General features: G+C 34.8%; 2 protein-coding genes and 1 non-coding gene across 5 annotated transcripts; all 3 read right to left on the bottom strand.

Moving 5' to 3' along the window:
• Window positions 1-1,954: 1,954 nt before the first annotated feature.
• LOC130818201 (uncharacterized) lies at window positions 1,955-9,607 on the bottom strand. The gene is made up of 6 exons (XM_057684269.1): window positions 9,365-9,607; window positions 9,262-9,293; window positions 5,935-6,123; window positions 3,440-3,490; window positions 2,331-2,395; window positions 1,955-2,249 (listed from the first exon to the last, which is right to left on the bottom strand). The coding sequence occupies exons 1-6, from the start codon at window positions 9,439-9,441 to the stop codon at window positions 2,169-2,171; spliced, it is 495 nt and encodes a 164-aa protein (XP_057540252.1). The 5' UTR covers window positions 9,442-9,607; the 3' UTR covers window positions 1,955-2,168.
• A 3,481-nt stretch (window positions 9,608-13,088) lies between these two features.
• LOC130818198 (callose synthase 12-like) lies at window positions 13,089-19,217 on the bottom strand. Of its 3 annotated transcripts, XR_009043940.1 has the most exons (3): window positions 13,810-19,217; window positions 13,508-13,596; window positions 13,089-13,364 (listed from the first exon to the last, which is right to left on the bottom strand). XR_009043940.1 is itself a non-coding variant. In XM_057684267.1 (2 exons), the coding sequence occupies exon 1, from the start codon at window positions 19,092-19,094 to the stop codon at window positions 13,830-13,832; it is 5,265 nt and encodes a 1,754-aa protein (XP_057540250.1). In that variant the 5' UTR covers window positions 19,095-19,217; the 3' UTR covers window positions 13,089-13,596; window positions 13,810-13,829. The 3 variants fall into 3 exon arrangements, 2 of the variants coding, with proteins under 2 accessions (XP_057540250.1, XP_057540251.1); XM_057684267.1 differs by having other exon boundaries at window positions 13,089-13,596; XM_057684268.1 differs by lacking the exon at window positions 13,508-13,596.
• Window positions 16,114-16,192, bottom strand: LOC130819618 (small nucleolar RNA J33). Its single transcript, XR_009044657.1, has one exon. It is a non-coding gene; the product is annotated as a small nucleolar RNA J33 (small nucleolar RNA).
• Window positions 19,218-21,183: the final 1,966 nt, after the last annotated feature.

Raw genomic sequence — 21,183 nt, 5'->3', positions numbered from 1 at the left:
TAATACTTACTTACCGTATTTTTAATGCATACTTATATTGTTTTTAATGTCTACTTATCATATCCTTAACGCCTACTTACAATATCTTAAATGTCTACTTATATTATTTTTAATGTCTACTTACAATATTTCAATAAATATATAATGGGTTGGCCCAATCAGAGATGGTTTTTCAAAGAGATCGTCTCTTGCAAGAATTTGTGTTCATTTATATATTAAACTACACACATATAAAAATTATAAAAAGTTAATATCATGAAAACGATCCAAATAAGAATCCGCTTGACCAAGGTTGTTAAAATTATGATTCTACTTTGAATCGAAACTCTCAGAATCGAATTGTAATGCATCGAAATCAAGTTGAATTGCTTAAGAGCAGCCACCATAGTGTAGCATGGGACATAGTGTTAGCCAGTTTAGAAGACATAAGAGCATATGATTGAAGTATTTAGAAGAGATGTAGATGTTAAGGTGCATGTGTAGACACACTAGGATTGATAAATATGGAAATCATATTTCGTGAGAGGTTAGGGGTTGCGCTTATCTTTGTAAAGATACGTTAAAGTAGATTTTGATGGTATAAACATGTGCAAAGGAAGCCCACCGACATCCTATCACAAGGAAGAAAAGCATCACGGTTAATGGAAAGAGAAGTTGCGATAAGTCTAAGAAAATGTTAGAAAAGCAAATTAGGAATAGCATGAGCGAATTGCGTTTCCTTAAGAACTATGGATAAAACTAGTTGGAGATGTCATATTTGTGTACTAAACCTTAGATAGTCACAGACGTCTACACTCATGTCACCTATGCCTTGATTATTGTTCTGCCTTTAATGATTGCTTTTATGTTTCTTTGGTCATGTTATTAGCCTTAATTTTTTTATCTTGCATTGTATTGTCATGTTTTTTGTCTTGTGTTGTCTTACTTTGCTTCCTTTGCATGTCTTTCTTGAGCGGAAAGACTCTTTGGTTGTATCCTCCTTGTCATATTACATTCCTCCTCAGTGTTTGATCAAAATTTTTATGAGCCAAATACACTGTGTATGATGATAATTCATACTAGTTTTGGTGTTGGTTTATTATTGATGTTATGAGGAAATATGGCAGCTGAAATAATTATCATCATTATACCCAGTGTATTCCGCTTATAGAAAACTATGGTCATTGGTCAGGGTCTGGAGAGGGAAGAAAGACGGCAGCTTATACCCATAGAGGAGAGTGCGGTCAAAGAGTCCCTCGGCTCAAAAAAGTCTTCAAAGAGAGAAACCTACAACTGACAAATAGAATAAGTAGAATACGTACAGATACTTATAAATTTGGCAGCTGAAATGAAGTAGCTTATGGACTTGAGTTGAATTAGAGATTGTTATATTTGGGTACCTTGAGTGTTGATAATGTATGAAATAGCATGTGCTTTAAGACCCAAAATAGATGCATTAAAATTCAAATCAGATATTTTATTAAGTAAAATTCTTTCATATTTATCATATTTGATATTTTCAATCAAAAATATGTTTTTACTATTTTTGCTTTTTGTGGAAGAAAGTGCTATATATTAAGAGTAGGAGTTTTTTCTAATTCATTTGGCATGTTACAGTTGCAATTTGTTCATTTTTTTGGGTTAGAAAAACAAATAAAAGCACTTCATTTATTATTTAAAGTGTTGTATCCCTCTCACTAAAAGATTTTCCACATTTCTATACAAATAGTCCATTAGTTTAATCAAACAAGAACATATTTTTGAAACTAAGAGAGTATAAACATTCAAAAGAGTTATAAAACATGAATGAGAATCGCTGCAGAATATAATTCAAACTTGAGTTTCGTTTTGATCCCTTCACTCCCTCCATCTTGTGCCCATATAAACTTATTTTAAATTAAGGCACATTCAAAAGAATAGCAGAATAGCTAAAAGTAGAATAAAAGGAAAATAGCGGGCGAACAGAAACAAACAATTGAACAACCCGTTTGCCTCAACCTCATCTTAAGACGATGAAAATAGGGAAAACACCATAAAGTAGTAAGTATAACGGAATGTCACCTCCGAATAGCCAATCTAAAAAAGACTTTTGACATATATTAGTACGCTCGTCCAAAATACCTATTAAGTTGAGTTACACAACCGGATATTACGTTATAGATAGATAGTAGCATCTTCAAGTGCCGTTTTTATTTCATCGAGCTTGCACGACTTCTGTTCATAACATGTTGAAGTTCTGCCAAGAAATCCATTGGCGGGCCATGTATAAACTGTCAAGATTGAGAAAATCATTACATCAGTGCAATGTTGGCGCCTCTGAAGCTGATCAAAGATGTAAGTAAAGCATTAACCTGATGCGGAACTCTAAAGTTTCCCCATGCTGTTCCAGCATTTCCTGTGTACATGGTTGGTCTTTCTGCAAGCAATAAATTAGAGAATAATTATGATCGTTCTTCAAATAACGAAATAATAAGTGTAAGTGTGTAACATTTAGGCAAATTAAGTTCGACAAGAGATAGTCTCTCAAAGAGAACATGCAAGACTATCCAATGATATCAAGGCTTCAAGGACCACAGAGCACATCAGTTCTTAAATTAAAGTGAATTAAAGATTGAAACTATCTCCCTCTGCTTCAAATTGATGTTCACAGTAAGTAATGTGGGGACAAGAAAATAATGGGATAGAGAGAGTGAATAACTAATTCAAAGTTATAACTTTTTGAGTATGTAAGATTAATACTTCACCAAAATAAGAGTATAACAAAACAAACTTGCGACCTTGTAACCGAATCTGATTTTGACCCGCCTTCAAAATGGATTTACAAATATGTAAAAACAAATATGGGCAAAAAGCCGATTTTAAACTGACCCGAAACACGAAATTGACCCGATGACTCAAATGAACACCTCTAGTAGTATAAATACAGAAAACCACAAGTGTAAAGAGTATACATCAAAAAGGTATAGAAGGAGTAGCTTTTTGCTTACTCTTTAATTCTTAGCATTAAAGGATAACTACAAAAAGACAATAGTTAGTTATGAAATATAATATTAACACAAGAACAAAATTGTTTTAAAATTATTCCTTTCTGGAGAGCACATAGTGTGTGAACTTTAATCATTGGAGTGTTAAGAATTTGCAAATGCTAAAAATTCATAAATTTGTTCCTACCAGAACACTGATTTAAACAATCTTGCTAGTAAATTGTTCAGAAGGTAAGTGCTTAAGTTTAAAATAAAACAAGTCATCACAAAAAATAATCCTTAAAGTGAGAGGAATACACATCTATACGAAAAATGCTGAGATTTAAAATCTTGATGAGTAATCAAAAACATAAATTGGGTTTTCAAAGCTCTTTTATACATTTGATACCCAAAGATACAACTTTGTTGGAAATATTCAAAAATCCTTATTTCTAAAGATTAAAAGTGCCAGCAAAGACCAAACATTATGTACGCACCTGATAAATCTACTGTGGGATCACTGTAGCACCGAATAGCTTCTTTCCAACCTGAATTAGAATACGCCAAAAAAGATTAGAACTGCAATTGAGATCGCATCATAGGTTTTTTCATGCTAAAGTTAACTGAGTGATATAGATACATACATTAGTCATTATTTTTTTTTCACAACATTTCATTACCCTCAATGCAGTGGCTAGGGTTGGGGAGGTCGGGTGCTTGGATGTACACAACCTTACCTTGTTAGCAATAACAAAGAGGTTGTTTCCAAATGACCCTTGATAACAAACATCATCAGCTACTTTACAAAAATAAGAACTTCGAGTAGTTTGATTCAATTAGGAAGTATTAAGCTCGTGTGTGTGTTTAAGCTTGCTGCAAATGCAATCAGAAGTCTGCATTTTAAAGATATCAAACAAGGCTCGATGGTTATTGTAAGAGAGTTCAAAGTTGCAAGAACTTCGACAATAGTGGCTAGCGCAAATTTCGATTAGTGTGTCTTCATATACGTTAAGAGTCTCAATTCGAACAATAATTTAGTGGATTTTAATCTGGACATAGAAATAATGTTTTTTAGTTTATTTTAATTAGGTTGTTAATCGATAATTCAAAACCGAATTGTTCAAAACTTAATTGCTTGTTTAGTGTGTCGCAAAGTATGCCGTGATTCTACAGATGCAAAATAAAACCATCGCAGTGGTGTGTGAGTGTTCTTCGCATTTAAAGTTCAATTTTTTTAGCAAATAATTCCGTAGTCTTAATCATAAACGGGTGAAAGCAATAAATCCCAAAGTCAAATGGATTTCAGAAACAAGCACATATAAATGCTTAAAGTTTATTTTTTACATGTCACAACTTAATCCTTAGCACCTTGTTACCACCAGTACTCCAATTGTGTCACATTTATCTCCAAAAGTACTTTTTTTGAAAGTCTCAAACTTTCGTCCGGACGTCCACTTACCTAATTTGGTAAAAACAAAAAAATCGTCACCCAACTACCACCCTTCTCTTGATATCAACTTTTTTTCTCACAATTCCTACACTTTGCTTTATCTGGTGTCTTTTGTCGTGTGATCTGTATATACTAGACTTGCAGAAAATTACTGCCAAACGTTAATATCTCGTACTGGCTTCAATCAAGTGGTGATGATCCATATCAAAGTGCAATTTGCTTTATCTGGTGTCTTTTGTCGTGTGGGCCATAGCATTGCATCGACCACCTTACATGCTCAGTCAACACAGATGCACTTCAACATTTGAGTTTACAATTTAAATTTAAACACTTTATGGTCCACTCTTACTTGTCTTGAGATGTACAAGATATATATAGAAAAAGTGGTAGTACAGGTAGAGTCAAATGCTACATTTCTACTTTTCTCTATGTATCACTTATGACTAAGAAAGCCCTCCTCCTAAATGGAGTATATAAGTTTGAGAACGATGCGAATTAATAAGATTAATAATTTAGTTGATGAGATGTTTCAACAACGAAATTCTCATTTAATAAGGAGGGTCAGAAGAAAATAAATGGAAGGAAAAAAGAAAAAAAGAGAACCCTAATCGTAGAAACTGGACCTTCCCATGTTGGCATAAACACCAAATGTAATGACAAAACAGCAACCGTCATCCAATATACCAAGGCTTTTCTCCTTGAAAAATTTAGTTACTTCCTTCACTAGTTAAGATCCTTTGAATTATTGCTCATAGACAAATTCACAATTAAATGGATAAAGGTTCTGCTTCTTATGGTACATATCCAAGGGCATTGCAAGTTTGTTTTCTTTTTTCAATTAGCTCTAATAAGTTTATTTATCTTAAAAGTACAAAAAGCAATAGAGTCCATAAGCAATGAAATAAACCACAACACAAACAAACCTAGCATCAATTTCAAGAAAATTTTCAAAATTCTACATTATTTCAGTACTTGACAGTGAAGCTCAGTGATACACAGAAACACTGTAGACCTTATCAAACAAATTCATTATCTCATGGTCACCTGATGAGATAACACGCAAGTATCTTCCTTTCTGTTTATTCATATCCACAAACTTATTACAAATTCTTTATCAAAAACACTGTAGACCTTATCAAACAAATTCATTATCTCATGGTCACCTGATGAGATAGCTCTGCAAGTTGCAAATTTCCATGTAGGGCATTACCTTTACTTCCTAATGCTTGTTAGTATTCTTCTGGTAGCATTTTAGTAGTCAAGTGAATACTCTCACCTTTCTTTCTATTTATCCATATCCACAAACTTATTACAAATCCCCCCCCCCCCCCCCCCCCCCCTCTCTCTTTCTCTCTCTTCTCTGTAGGCAACTTTTTCATTGACGATGTCTTACCATTTTCATAAGTCTAGGCGACAAGAAAATGCACAATCAACGAAGTGAATGAAAAGCATTGTCACGTACACTAATAATTATCAGGCCTAAATTATCAACAGTAATAATGCAGGAGACGAAGGTAAAGTAAAAATGTGTAATCTACATACGTTCATGCAAAAGCTGAGAAGCTTCACTTCTACCACAACCATTTAGGGCTATCAATCGTGGACGAAAACTCTCATATATGCTTTTGCTGCTCCCTGTGTCAAAATGATCTATACTCCAAGTGCTCTCCAAACCAGAACTCAAATTCTTATCCCCATCAGGCTGGAGATTGCTTGTTCTATCTGATCGATCTAAAGAAATAAAGAAATTTAGTCAATTTAATACTCTATAACATCATAAAAGCTCAGTAATTACCAGTCAATTATTAGAGTGACAAACATCTTGTACAGTTCTAAACAGAAATAACGTCCAACAGCGACAAAAAAAATCTGATGACTGAATTCTCAACGTGAAGCAAAAACCTCAAGGAGGTCATTAACTATTGCTATTTGATGCAAATTTCCTATTGCCTACGGACTGATAATCTTTCCCTTATTCACAATGAAAATAAATCTTTCTCGATCCAACGGAAGATGAACTTTGCTAAAGGGGAAAAAATAGCAAGGAAAAACACTACCCCCTCCTCCCTCTCTTATGTGGTCCAAAATGAAGTTTTCAAGTGTTTATTTATGTTCAAGTTTCAAACTCGGCTAATTTATGGTAATCTTCCATATTTGTGGTCCAAAATGAAGTGTCAAAGTGTTATATCTATGTCCAAGAATAAAAGATCCGACATAAGTACTATAGCAAAATAAAAAGCTTTGGTAACATAACTTTAAGGTCAGAGCTAAATCAAAGGTTCAAGTACAAGTTGGAAATGTCTTAGTTTACACAATGAGAGATAGGTGTTAAGTGAGGATGAATGATTGACTTTGAAGTAATAGTCTTAAAATACAACTCGTGTAAAAGGCGCCAAAAACATAGCTAGGCTGTAGAGATTTCGCCCTGAAACAAACTCTCCTTGGCACAAAATCATCACAAGTATGGCTCGCTGACAACACAATGAGATATGGTCGTAGTACTGACCTCTTCTTTCCTTGGCCCTTGAAAAGCAAAATCAATCGTACATTCTAAATATTTGCCTTTAATGAGTTTAAAGGGCGGAGGAAATAAATTAAAATTTTGGAGGATTGTTGGGTAGGACAGCATTCTCTGAAAAAGTTATTTCCTACACTTTAAGGTGGGTGACAAGAGGTGATAGTGATGGCACTGTGGCAATCTTCATAGTCTATTTATTTCAGGCATTGCTCCCTTGAAATAGATTGTAAATAGAGCTCCTTCCCATCAATAAAAATCCAAATTATTTTAAATATTGATAGGATAGTTAGGAATCCTAATCCTCAAAATCCTATTCTTATGCCACTTTCTACTCCCTTCTTGTAATTCCACCTTAAATCCCTTTTCTTTTCCTTTGGCCGAGCTATCTAGAAGGTTAGAACTCCTGCAAGGTTAGAGCTTTCTCTTTCTACTCCCTTTTGCCTATAAGGCAACATAGTATAATATGCTCCAGGAATAAGGAGGATAACTTCTATATTACTCTACTTTGTAATTTTGGCAGAGGGATGTGACCATGTGGGTTAATTTGTTTAGTATCATTGGTGAGTCTAGGATATAGCAGGCAAGAATCAAGGATCTCCTTCAAATTAAATATTGTGCCTTTGAAAACATGAGGGAGCTCAAGACTTTAAGGTATTGTTGCAACTTAGCCACAATCTAGACAATATGGTCGGAAAGAATAGGTGCATGTTCAAGGATTGTTCCCTTGGATTAGATGTTTTCGAGATAAGGCTAAATATTTAGCAACCTTATGGTTATGGCCAACGGTTTGTTTGGAAATTTCGTTACTTATGATTTACGTAGATGTGATTGGGTATTGTTAATAAACGTTATTGCAGAGGGATTCAATACCCTTGTTTTGTAGCAGTGCATTTACATTAATAAATTTTTTCTTTATCAAAAAAGGCTTCCAGGTTCTAAGATATGGAACACATGTGTGATTAGAGAGGAGCAATGGATCATCAAACAAAATTTGATGAAATTAAAGGAAAACCTAGAAAGAGATAAACTTGCATAGCCTACTGGAGAGTTGTATACTAAACCCCTACTTTTTCATGAAATATTTCCAAGTTAAGGTCCAAGAGTTCAAGTACTACAAGACTTCAAACTCATTTTCAATAGGCGTAACAGAATATAATTAACAATATAGAATACAAATTAGTTCCATTGAGTAAATTTTTTTCGCAACATTGTAAGTTGATATTCCATCTTTATATTTTACCTACATGGTATACATCCATCTTTATTATTTATATCACGCCATCTTTGCAGGTTTAGACACACATGATTATGTAACCATGTACCATATGTGAGCTTTTGGAGCCCAAAATTGATGACATTCTTCCTCCAAAACTCAATTTCTTAAACTAGTCTCAACAACTCAGTTATAATCAATAGAGTATCCATGAATATTATTCCTCAGTGTGTAAATTAGCTTGTGTTCATAAAAACTAGTTTTACTTTTTATCATTGCTACCAAATTCTAGATTTTGGCTTCAAATGTAAGCTCTTCACTTCAACTCAAAAATAATACAGTAATATTCAGTTAGAAGCATTTTGAATCACTAAAAAAACCTTTTTAACAGAAAAATCACTACATTGCATATAGCACTAAGCAAAAATCAGGCATAATGGAGAAAGGATTGAGTCAAATTATCCAAGATCATCATACCATACTAACTCGACATCCTATCAAACCTCTCAACGACTAAACCTGGAAGTTACGGATGAAACTTTATATTTCCATTTAATGAAGGTTAGCTTTGCAGTCCCTACGCTATATCTATATAGCTAAAGCTCAATTTAAAGTTCCTTTGACTATGCAAATGAATGATCCATATGAGTTCAGTATGTCATTGAACGCACAAAATTACCACCTTTTACAGATGTGAGTTTAGGTGCATTATAGGGCCATATAAAATGAACAGAAAAAGTCCCCCCAAATCTAACCACGTCACCCAGAAAAAAAAACAAAAATACTCCCAAACTATCCTTAGAAATTACTCTCTTTGCCCCTCCATCCACTACCAAACTACCCGTAGCATCAATAATCTCTTGCTAAGAACATTAAATTTGATTTTCAGCTAACTCGATGCTTACTCCCTATCGAACTAAGATTGCTATGTTACACATATCCATTTGAGTTTTTTTAGGTCAAATGTAGCAATCTCAGCGAATACAAAGTAGTGAGAATCACATGCTAAATGTCGTGGTTTTCACTAGATACTCTCTATTCATATCAGATTAATAATCAAACACGCATGTGAACTCATGAATCACTATCCAGATTTTATGACAATATGAATCAAAAAATTAAAAAGGGCTGCAATTACCTCCAGATTTGCGGCGATTGACACCACGATTTCTGCATATAATAAAAATTAATCATTTAAAATAAACAATTAGAGACAAAATGAAGAAATTACCGGAACAAACCTCTGATTGGGAGGTGCATAACGCTTGATTGGAGCAGGAAGAGTATTGGATTGGGGATCTGAAGGGTTTTCTAACATTTTTTTGGATTCTAGAGAAGTCACAAATTAGGGATAGAGATTAGAGTGTAGAGTGCGGATTCCCGTTCTCCTGTCCCGGGAAAAGCCAACGAGGTTGGCTGATCATCAAACTCAAGTCTGCAATTGCGACTTCTCACATGGGTTTATGTAGCTATGTCGGCGAACAAGGTTAATCATTGGTCGTTTTAATCGTTATTTATTTAACCATAAAGCTAATGCATCTTTCAGTCTCTCACAACAATTTATGTTATAAAATCGATTTAATAAATATTTTTTTTTATAGTAAATATAATAGAAAAAGAATAAATAACAGAAAAATTTTAAATTAAAACCTACAAAATTAGATGTAATCAATGTTTAAAACCTTAAAATGAAAATAAAAAATTATAGGTTAAGTGGGTTGAAATCAAATCGACCTAATCTGTTGTGATTCATGTCAGGATTGTGATTTTTGACCGAATTAATTAAACGGGTTAAGTTTGGGTCAACGTGTTTATGACCTATTTATATATGACCAGATTCAGAACCAGAACCCGAACCCGATCCAACCTGATCTGTTTGACAGGCCTAGTAGTTGTTATTGTAGTTGTTGGCGGTCTAAGTAATTATTAATCTTTATGTTTTCATTTGATGTTTATATATATGGAATATTTGTTGGAACTAGATATTTATTTATTGAATAATAAAGTTAATAAAGAAAAAAATGTGGATCCTAAACATTAAAAAATATACAACATCAATAAGCATACTTCAAATCTAAAAACAAATTGAACCTTTAATTTACAAATGTGAGAATGTTGCTTATTCAGTAAGTTTCGATAGCGATCGTTAATTTAAAAAAAAAAATCCTTGTGCTAAAATCTGATGCATGTTTACTCTTTGGCCATAACTTTTGATAGGACAACCACATTAATGCAATTATTACGACATTAGAAACAAGAATTTAATATCTTTCCAATGATATATTATATTATATTCTAATTCCTATAACCTAGCGAGAAGTTACGATCATTTAAAGTTTACTTGTGCTGAAATTTGACAGATGTTCACTCTTTTGCCCATAACTTTTTACTAGAAAATCGCATTAATGCAAGCTTTGAGGCATTAGAAATTACACTTCAAGAGTTTTCTAACGATATATTACATGTTTAATTCCGATAACCAAGTGAGAAATGACAATCGTTTAAAGTTACTTCGTTTTTTAGTACACCCAGTCAATTTTTGATGTTTAATGTTTTATATTCTATATGGTAGTAACGTGTTTTAAGAAACACTAGTAGTGGCAAATCTTATAAAAAATTTACAGCGTAATTTTGTCGTGTTGTACTTAAATCAATCGTAACATAAAAGAGCTAAAAACGTTAATTTAGACGTGTATTAGTATTAAATGTTTGCCCTTTATTACAATCTCACTTATCTAACTACGCTCCTCATCTCATTTAGAGATTCTTCATCTTCCATAAGAGTAGGTGCACGATTTTTGGCTGCTCAGGAAGATCGTCGGACTCCTACCAGGTCAAGCCTAAGGATCGCTGTTACTAACAGCGACTATACAGTTGACCAGTCAACCCCATAAGTCGTTGTTAGTAACATCGATTTTACCCTTGACTAAATTATTGACCATTTCTTTTAATTTGCTGTTAGTAAAAGTGAGTATACACCAACCCTAGTTTTGGAGCCAAAGACGCTTATTTTGGAAATAAAGTTTGAACAAAGCTTATTTTTTGAATAAAGTCATTAAAAAGTCTTATTTTTTTCAAAAATCCTTTAACTACAATCATCTCATTTTCTTCATAAAATTCATTTCAATGCATTACCGTTAGAAGAAGTGATATTAGGTGGTAATGAAAATTTATAAACAAAAAACTTTTTTGATCAAAGTTTCATTGCCATGGGAATGATATGAAACTTTTGATGAAATTTTACACTATAAATCATTTCCATTTTTGATCAAAGTTTCATTACTATTAACCAGACGGATCAATAATACTGTGATATTGGATTAGCGTTGTCAACTTATCAAATTTCAGTGTTCTCATCCTATGTCACTATTCTTGGTAGCTTTTAATTTAAGCTCTGATTACTTTGAGAAGAATGACATATTTTCCTAGTAGAAATATGCATTTAAATTTCGCGACATAGTTAAAAGGACATGAGTGAGAATGTAAAATGTTACCAACTTCCTACGAGTGCACATAAATAATTTCACATTATTAACGGAAAAACGCATAATTTTAAATCATAATGTTATTGTTAATTTAAGTACAACAATACAATGTAACACTGAAATTTTTTTATAAATTATTACCACTAACGTTTCTTAAAAACACGTTGCTACAATATAAAATAGAAAAATATCATTAAATCAAAGCTTAAAATAGGAAAAATTAATATTAATAATTCAACCTTTTATCCATCCGTTGTGAATAATTCCACCTTTGAATTATTTTTTAAATATCCAACTTTTACCCTTAGTTTGCTAGCATCATAACCTTTTATTTTATAATAATTCAACCTTTGCCCTTAATTTGCTTTCAGCATAACCTTAAAGTATGCTAGCAGCAAACTAATAGCAAAAGTTAAATTATTAAAAAATAATCCAAAGGTGAAATTATTTACAGCGGATTGATAAAGATTGGATTATTGATATTAATTTTTTCTAAAATATATTATATTATATCTTTAATTTTGTTTCGTACTTTACTCGTTCAAGTATATTATTATTTCAGGCGTTCATTAGCTTATGCCTCACAATTTGTTGTTTTGCACCTGGGATTAGAATAAAGCATTAAGGAAACAACTAGTCTCTTGAAAGACCGTCTCTTTGAGAAACTTATCTCAAACCCAACCCATTAAAGATTAATACCTACTTATTGTATTCTTAATACTTACTTACATTATCCTTAATAATTACTTACCGTATCCCTAATGTCTACTTTCAATATCTTAAATACCTACTTATATCATTCTTTATGCCTACTTACAATTTTTAAAAAATATAATAAACCAGCCCAATTAGAGATGGTCTCTCACAAAAATTTGTGTTAAAGGAAAAGATTAAATTGAGGCATGCCCTTATTTGGGGCCTGTACAAAGGAACTGGTAAACACAGCCTGTATCATGCACATTTTAAAGATAACTATGCCCTAAGGTCACCAGATCTCTCTCCAAATCAGTCTTTTCTTGATGCATAAATCTCATCTAAGGTTAATTTATCAAGCTCTCGTTTTTCGCAGACCCATTGGCGAGAGAACGAGCTCAAGAATAACTGGATCCAATGAGAGCAAAGCTAGATTGCGAACTGCTTGCACAAACCAGCTGAACGAACATGAAATCACGAGGATCATAAGTCTTCGACAATGCCAATGTCAAAAAGGGTTTTGTATGTAGCGATCGTGCAAAGTCTCTATGTAATGTTACTCGGTGTTTCCCCGTATGTGTTTGATGTTGACTAACAAACTTGCCCCCACAACAAAGATTACAAACTAAAATATCATAGTAAGTTTGTACTACCATAAGCATCAACGAGATAACTGAGTGACGATTAACGAATAGTTAGTCAAGACGAGAAAAAAATGCAATCTTTCCCGAGGGACTAAAAACCGAGAAACCGACTGACCGGAAGAAGATACGATGAAATATAACAATGGGAACCCAAATCATGCTTAAATACAACGAATGGTGAGAATGAATTGGAATATACGGCAGCAGGCTCAAGCTACATTAACTGTGCAACAAAAACAAGACAATCCTATACTGAACCAGAAACAGAAGGAACAAGCAGACAGTAACAAGCAGGTGGAATTTTACAAAACAAAACAGCTAAGTAATTACAAGACAATCGAATATCCAATCACGCTGCACAAAACCGAGAATATACCTTCAACTACCGAGTAGTTTCAGCACAAACGCCTATGTGAAACCTGCACCGAATACAAGATAACGAAAGATACGGTCTATCAGGGATTATTCCGATCACTTCAGAAACACCAAGCAGATATCAATGAAACGCTCTAAAAACCGAAATGTAAACGATTATCAAGTGGTACTGAGATTATACTCTGACCTTTCCGTGACCCCATAATGCCCGTCTTAGATCACCAGTAAAATGCGTTCCCAATAGCTCAAGGCATCATCTTTTAAAGCTGAAAAATTCTGTTTAAAACACGAAAAGTCAATTTCATTTTCTTCTGATATTAACTTTAACATTTTCTACATAATGTTTCCCGAACCAAATCATTCCCAAGTCACTCTAGGTTGCGTTCCACACTCCCATTTCCGACCCACAAACCAAAACGAGTTGCGTTAACAACGATCCCAATCGAGGAAAGAGAACATATATATCAGAAACTTGCAGAAGTGAAGTACCTCAAGTGTGAAGTCAGAAACTAAGCCTTCTTGCTGGTTAAAATCTGGAATATCCGAAGACCCCTACTGAAAGCTTCATTAAACAAGATTCTAGTCTGCATAGACTGGAAACCAGGCATCCAAGAGAGAAATGCAACAGGAGCCATAACAATGACACCGAAGATGATATCGTATAGACGAGCCATTGCTATAACAGCGTCCCAAATGACAGTTTTCATAAGAAATCTTCGAAGCACAAGAGCAATAGATATGAGTCCCCAGCCGGTTGGAAGAAATGCCAATAGACTAGTAAATAAGTCGATAAATTCCAGATTCGTGAACCTTGTTAACACCACTATCACAAGTATAATCAAGACGATAACCAGGAACTGGATCAGACGGTAGTAGATATGATCTTTCGCAGAATATACATCTCGAGCATATGAAATGACGACAAAAATTGCAATGGCCACGAGAATGTAGATCCACGAAAGCAAGTAGACGAGAATACTCCGACTTCCAGCAGCAATACTCAGCTGATATACGATTCCAAACTGAAAAAAGAAGAAACGAAGATTCAATATCACCTCCAGGAGTTTCCCCCATAAACCAGTTGTTCTAAGATGATCCTGTTCCTCATACCACCAAGCCTCCCAGCTCTGTTCAGACTTCACAAACACCCCACCTTTATACCACATCCAATTCATGAAATCACTGAAGTCGTCCACAGTTTTTAACCAGTCGAAACCAGAAGGATTGAACACAAATGGAGCAATTAACCATGATACCACTAGGAACCAACTTGATATGGTCAGAGCTATGTAAACAAATGTGTCTTTTGATGCTGGGCTGAAACCAGCATAGACAGTAAGTATTAGCCCCAGTTCAATAGCTTTAATGAAATGACTGCGTGAAAAAAGTCTATAGTTTTCTGCAAAACTCTTATGCTGCACAACAAACCCACGACCAGTAGCTCGATATTTGGCACCTCCATGCAAAATTGTCCGGCCAAAGTAGTGGGTACGAGTACCCATCGAGAAAGTGAAAAAAATAGATGCAAGTTGCAGCTGCATGGTGATGAAATCCCAGATGGCGTTCAGGAATCCAAGCTCGAGAGAATTTTCCACAATCATCGGAAGGGCAGTGAACAGACCCATCTGGATGATAAACTGCTGATTTAAGATGGCACCAAGTGCAGTGTTGTTGTTGCTAGCGTTTGCCTCGATAGAACCTTCGATCCCACTTAAAGCCAAGTATAAGCGGCCCCACAAAAATGCATAAACAGTCAGCACGACCATCATCGTGTTGAAGTAGAAGCCAACCGTCGTGTAAAAGAACGACAGCATTCTAAAAAAGTCCAACCTATGACCCAGCCGATATACATCTCTGCTCAGAACCTGCTCACCATTTCCACTGGCCACTTTAGCCTCAAACATAGATATCTGGTTCAGCCCAACATCCCGTCCCTTGCCCACCTGGACGTATTCATGGTGTGTTACATTGCCACCCCGCAGTGTGCAGTTGAAGCCAGCAAATATGTCCTCACTGATGTTTATGACCCTCGATGCTTTACTAACACCCCCACGAGTAAGGAACCAAAATCTATCAAAGACATCAGGATGACCATAATGCATTCGAACTTTCAAAGGATTCGCAAGAACACGTTGCCCCAAAGTCACAAAGCTCATTTCCTGCGCTGACATGAATCGAGCAATTGAAGAAACACCACTAGTGAATATGTGCTCACGGACCCCCAAGATAGTAGGCTTTCTAATACCATGAAAATGCTTGAATTCTTCCAACAGGTTTCGCATCTTAAGCGCCTCCTCAAAATAGTTATCTTGGTTCATGTCAATCGTCTGAACGGCATCCCCACGAGTAAATATGATGGAACTGTTTTGATTTTCCGGCTTGCCTTCGCCAAGCTTAATAGGACCAGGTAACTTGACTCGATATATCTCCACTTCCCGCTCCAACTGCTGATCATACTTTACAAGAACAGAGTAGTGCTCTTTCCCGTCTCTTCCTGCAGGTCTTTCATCAACATAAGCGACACGAAGAGCTTCATTGTTCTTTAATAATTGCAGTATTTCTTCAGCCTGGGGCTTCTTCTCAGCCTTCTGTGCACCATAGATCTGGCATGCAATCACATAGGTATATTTCATTAAAGCAGTCCCGTTCTCATGACCCTTGTAGAGTAGACTGATTGAACTACTGGCTCGACTTAGACTCCTACCACTTATCGAAGATTGTAGCCTATCAGTTCTAGATCCACCCACACTACTGCCCTGTTGTCTAATGTTAGCAAGATCAAGCGCCCCATCTCGAATATCCATCTCAGATGCAGAATCAAGGAAAGCTAACATCTTGAGGGCACGATAATAATACATCATCCCTCTAACCGTACGAGCAAGAGTCTGGCCTCTGTAGGATGCCCAGAGCCTAATAGATTCCCATAGTTCTTTATCATCTGCAATGCCTTCCCGACGGATACGCTCCATGAAATTCTCCCACTCATCATTGTATATAGTCTGCAAGTAAAATAGGGTCGAAACCCCATCTTCATTCTCCTTTTGAAGCTGTTCTTTACTGTATAAAACCTCTTCACTATAGTAAGGTGTCAGCACGCTAAGCGACAGCATTTTCTCGACCTGTGGGGCGTGAGGCATGTTCATGAAGAGAGAGTTACTGAAGAAAGCTATCCTGCGTCTCGCCTCAAGATTCAAAGGGACATTGTGCATGGAGTCCTTGGAAGTTAGGATGATGTGTAAACGTCGAAGTTGCCTGTAAAAGGCCTCATCATCATTACTGGGCAACTCAATGGCATTCTCAAATAGCAAGATTTTCCCGGATGTAGATTTAAGAGCCAGCCCGTCCTCCCTTAACTGCTCTATATTTCTCTTTTCAATATAGAAGTCCCGTATAGCAGTCTCATAGAGGGCCTGCAGTGCATTGACCACCTTGCTGAGATCATCCTTCTTGGGTTGAACCAATATATTCACAAGAGCACTCAATTTCTCATGGATCTTTCTGAGAGCAGACAAATCATATGTCTTGGTGAACTTCTCAAATTCGATAGCATGATCGATTTCTTGGAACATGACCAGAATGATAGAATGTTCTTCAGTACCCTTTTTGATGATTAAAAGCAGCAAATGTTTGATACAATCATAAGCTTCTATCACAGCGCAGCGACGATACTCATTCTTGCATATCTTATGCCAAAGCCATCTATCAGGGGCATCAACCAGCTCTTTTGCCTGACCAAGAGCTAAGAGAAGCTCATTGCAAAGAAGTATACATGGCCATCGGATGACCCGAACATTCCAAGTATTCTGAGGCAACTCCAGTAACTCAACTTCTTTATCACTAACAATGTCCTCCTCCCTAAAGATATTAATCACCTCATTCCAGATCCAAGCAAACTTATTAGCCTCCACTTGGCTCGACTCAAGTTTCTTATAGGGGCGGCCAAGCCCATACCTGAGCTTCAACCGATGAATTCCGTCTTTAAATTTGTTTCTAATCCCACTAGAATTCAACATCTGTTCCTCCGGCATGAGATTGAACTGAATTGCACTAGCAAAGAACTGAAACCTCAACCTCAGTTGCTGCATGTTTCGGATCTCACCCAGATGAGAAAACAACCCCACTGCCGCACCAACAAACGACGAGTAGATAGAGTACCATATTTGCAAGTCCATCAGATAAATGAAAACTACAGGAAGCCATAAAAGACCAACTGCAAACCGGTTGCTTCCATGGAAAAACTCGTGCCATTCATATCGAACTTGCTTAAGATTCAAAAGAGCATTTGTGGGTTTCATCATAGGCCTAATCTGCAGAAAATAACTAAACACAAACTTAGTAGCAAGCACCAGAATCCAGAAGAGAGTATACCTAATATTATCATTAAGACCTTCTCTCAGCCCACGGCCAACAAAAATCCTGGTCTGAAACCACCAAGTAAACATATAAAATACCCTCCAATTCGTCTGCTCAACAAAATTACGAACCCAAGGAATGATAAACAGAACCAAAGCTAAAACCTCAGGAAGAACAAAAACAGCAACAGCAACCAGAAAACTTTTGATATGGGTTTGTGCAGCATGCGACCACCTCCTATCATGATTTCTCTGACTCCACATTCTAGCATAAAAGACTCCGAAAACGATCGCCCAAACAGCAGCAGTAACACACTTCAAAAGCATCCTAACTCCAACCATTAATGTCTCCTTAGAAACCAATCTATACTGCATTCCAATATCAAGAAGGGACTGCAAGAATCTCATCACACTCCATGTTAAGAACACTGTCAAACACTTGACCTGAACATCGGTATTTCTTAACGAATTCCAAGGGTATCCTCTCCTATTAATCTCCTGTTCCCAGGCAACAATAATAGCAGCTTGCAAGAACAAAACCAACATAACCCATAATCGATCGAATGATCGATACAGGTTCCAAAATGAACGTTGTTCAACAAATCCAGTTTTACCCACATGATTTTTCCTACCCTGAACCACAAAAAAAGTGCTGCCAAGATCAATTGGCCATTTCAATTTATCAAAACACCTCCTACTCCAAAAATACTCATTAATGTCATCATAATTTCTCCAAGCCCTATGAGGGTTAGTCCCATTATGACTATTTTCCACTTCTTTACTAATTGTATCATAAATTGGTTTCACAATTCTATTCAAAAAAGCATGTTCACCGGTAATACTAGGTATATACGGCCTACCAGTATTCTCATCAATATAATCTTCCAAAATCTTATTCAATTCCAAAGCCATATGATGAAAAATATAACTCAAGCATTCAGGAACAAACCTTAAATTCGCAGATTCCCCCCAAATCAACAAATAAAGGGCAACATACAGCAATTCTCGACGCAAATCATCCTCACGACGACGGTTTTCAACAATCCAAATATTAGATCTCCGACCAAGATAACTACACCAAAGTGAGTAATTCTTCAACAATTTTCTCCTAAATCGACGAAGAACACCACGATCAAGACAATCAATGTTATCAGGAGGTGGGTGAAGCCGCATTTGAGCATTAGCTAAGTGAAGTACAAGATGTTCACGTTGGTTTCTTATGTTATCAGATTGAAACCCAAAGAAGAAACCCAACCAATCTAGAAGATCGTAGTTTGAATTCCATTGAATGTAAGGAGGTTTTCGAAGATCCCCAGTTGTTTTAAGCGCGGCTTGTGCAGCTCGGACTTCTGGGTAACGAAGAGATGGGTGGTCTGTTAGAAGGTTATGGATGGGGATGATATTGAATGGGGATTGAGACATTGCATGGGGATTTTTGAGAGAGAAAGAGAGATTCAGAAATGAGAATTTGAATATGTATTTTGAATTGGAGAAGCTTAGGTTTTTCAGATGTCATCCAGAATTTTAGATCCAAATGCTTGCTAGTGTGCATGTGCCAATCTTTTCTTTTGATAACAATAGTCAAAAGTCAAAACAACTCTATGTATTATATTTGCTATATTTTACTTTTTATTTAATTTAATTTATAATTTTATCAATTTATGTCTTAAATTATTTTTAACTAAAAATTATAAAAATTTAATATTATTAAAGTATTATCCAATTAGACAATTCATACTTTCTTACATATTAGGACATACTTGGATTGGATGTAAATATTTATGGGGAAAATAAAATCAAACTAATGAAACGAAAGCAAATAGAAATACATTTGAAGTAGTTGAGATAGTTGTGAAGGAGATAAAATGAGCATAAAATAAAAATAATAAAGTAAAAAAAGATGGTGTCCCTATTATGGAGGTAATACATTCCCCTACCCTCCCCTAGGATTAATATTTACCCTACAAAATTGAGAGCTTCCTTCATTTTTATCACTTTGCAACCATTTTTCCACCTCTATAACAATCAAATTTCACTAATTTCTCATTTATCAACTTTATTTTGCTTATTTTGACTTTTTTTAACCCCTTAAATATTTACATTCAATCCAAACATGTTCTTAGTCACAATATATAAAATAAGTTTTGAAGATAAATACTTCTTCAGTTTCAAATTATTTGAACCAAACACAATTTTGCGCAATCCAATACGTTTATTGGATCCTTTATATCTTGAGTTATATATAACTAAAAAATATAAAAATTTGATATAATGAAAACATGGGATGAGACGAATAAAACAAGATCCTACATGACTATGTTTTATTTTTGTATAATAGCCAAAATATGTAAATTACTATAGAATAATAAATATTACAAAAGTTGATTTGATGCAAGTAATATGGAACGGAGGAAGTATACGCGAAGCTTAATGTAACGAGTATTTTAGAATAGAAGAAATAGTATCATTTGATTCAAATATGTGAAAATCATATATATCATATCATATCATATCATATCATACCTTCTAATAAAAAGATTGTAAAATTCCACATGGTATTCTCATGATTACCAAAGTTAATATCAACTTATTCCTTAATATATGAGTAGTATATAAGATATGTTCTCTTAAATTTTCTTAGAATATTATTTTTGAATTTAAATGATACATAATATTTTCAATGAAAGTTTCATAGAAGAACATATATTTGCTTATTATATTGAAGTATTTGCTAATTAATAAAGTTTATTCATTAAAAGTTTAATTTCTAAAAATTTTCATCAACAAAAAAAATACATGATAATAAAAAATTATTTTGAAAATGACAAAAAATACAATCTTATAAAACGACCGTAAAATTTCACATGATATTCTCAAAGTGATTTGCTATATAAAATAATTCCTACTATTCTTACTAAAGTTAACATCAATTTATTCCTTATAGCCGATCTCCTGAGAGACCGTCTCTTTGATAGACATCTTTCAGTCCAACCCATTAAATACTAAGGTCTACTTATTGTATCTTTAATGTTTACTTTTATTATTTTTAATTCCTACTTACAATATACTTAATGTCCACCGAAAAAGTATTTAAAATGCCTATTTACAATATTCTTAATGCCTACCGAGAAACTTAGCCTACTAGCGTACTTACCATATCCTTAATCTACAATAACTTTAATGCCTATTTACAATATTCTTACTGTCCACCGAGTAAACTTACTCTATCGTTTCTTTTTTGGACCAGCCTAATTAGAGATAGTCTCTCACAAGAATTTCTATAATAAAAATTGGTTAAAAGATGAATTTTTAGGAGAGAAAAAAATCATAAATAGTGAGACAAATTATTAATAATGCTCTAACAATGTTAATTTTATCGGGTTATCATCAATGATTTTGGACTTGTTCGGTGTAAGTTAGTTTTGCTTGTAGCTATTAGTCTCTTTGTCTCACAATATTTACTACAAGTACATATTGAGCAAATACTAAGGAAAATAAGAAATTCTTATGT

This window comes from Amaranthus tricolor, chromosome 7 (genome assembly GCF_026212465.1).
Source record: "Amaranthus tricolor cultivar Red isolate AtriRed21 chromosome 7, ASM2621246v1, whole genome shotgun sequence".
NCBI classification, from domain to species: domain Eukaryota; kingdom Viridiplantae; phylum Streptophyta; class Magnoliopsida; order Caryophyllales; family Amaranthaceae; genus Amaranthus; species Amaranthus tricolor.
Note: the sequence above shows the minus strand (reverse complement) of the source record. Positions and strands in the feature narration are given on the sequence as shown.

Bases quoted from the DNA above. Each gene is read 5' to 3' on its own strand.
- LOC130818201 (XM_057684269.1), bottom strand. From the start codon at position 9,441: ATGTTAGAAAACCCTTCAGATCCCCAATCCAATACTCTTCCTGCTCCA. The intron at 6,124-9,261 runs GTAATTGCAGCC...TTATTTCTTTAG, and splicing joins CAATCGCCGCAAATCTGGAG to ATCGATCAGATAGAACAAGC. The intron at 3,491-5,934 runs GTATGTAGATTA...ATTCTAATTCAG, and splicing joins TTCTCAGCTTTTGCATGAAC to GTTGGAAAGAAGCTATTCGG.
- LOC130818198 (XM_057684267.1), bottom strand. From the start codon at position 19,094: ATGTCTCAATCCCCATTCAATATCATCCCCATCCATAACCTTCTAACA.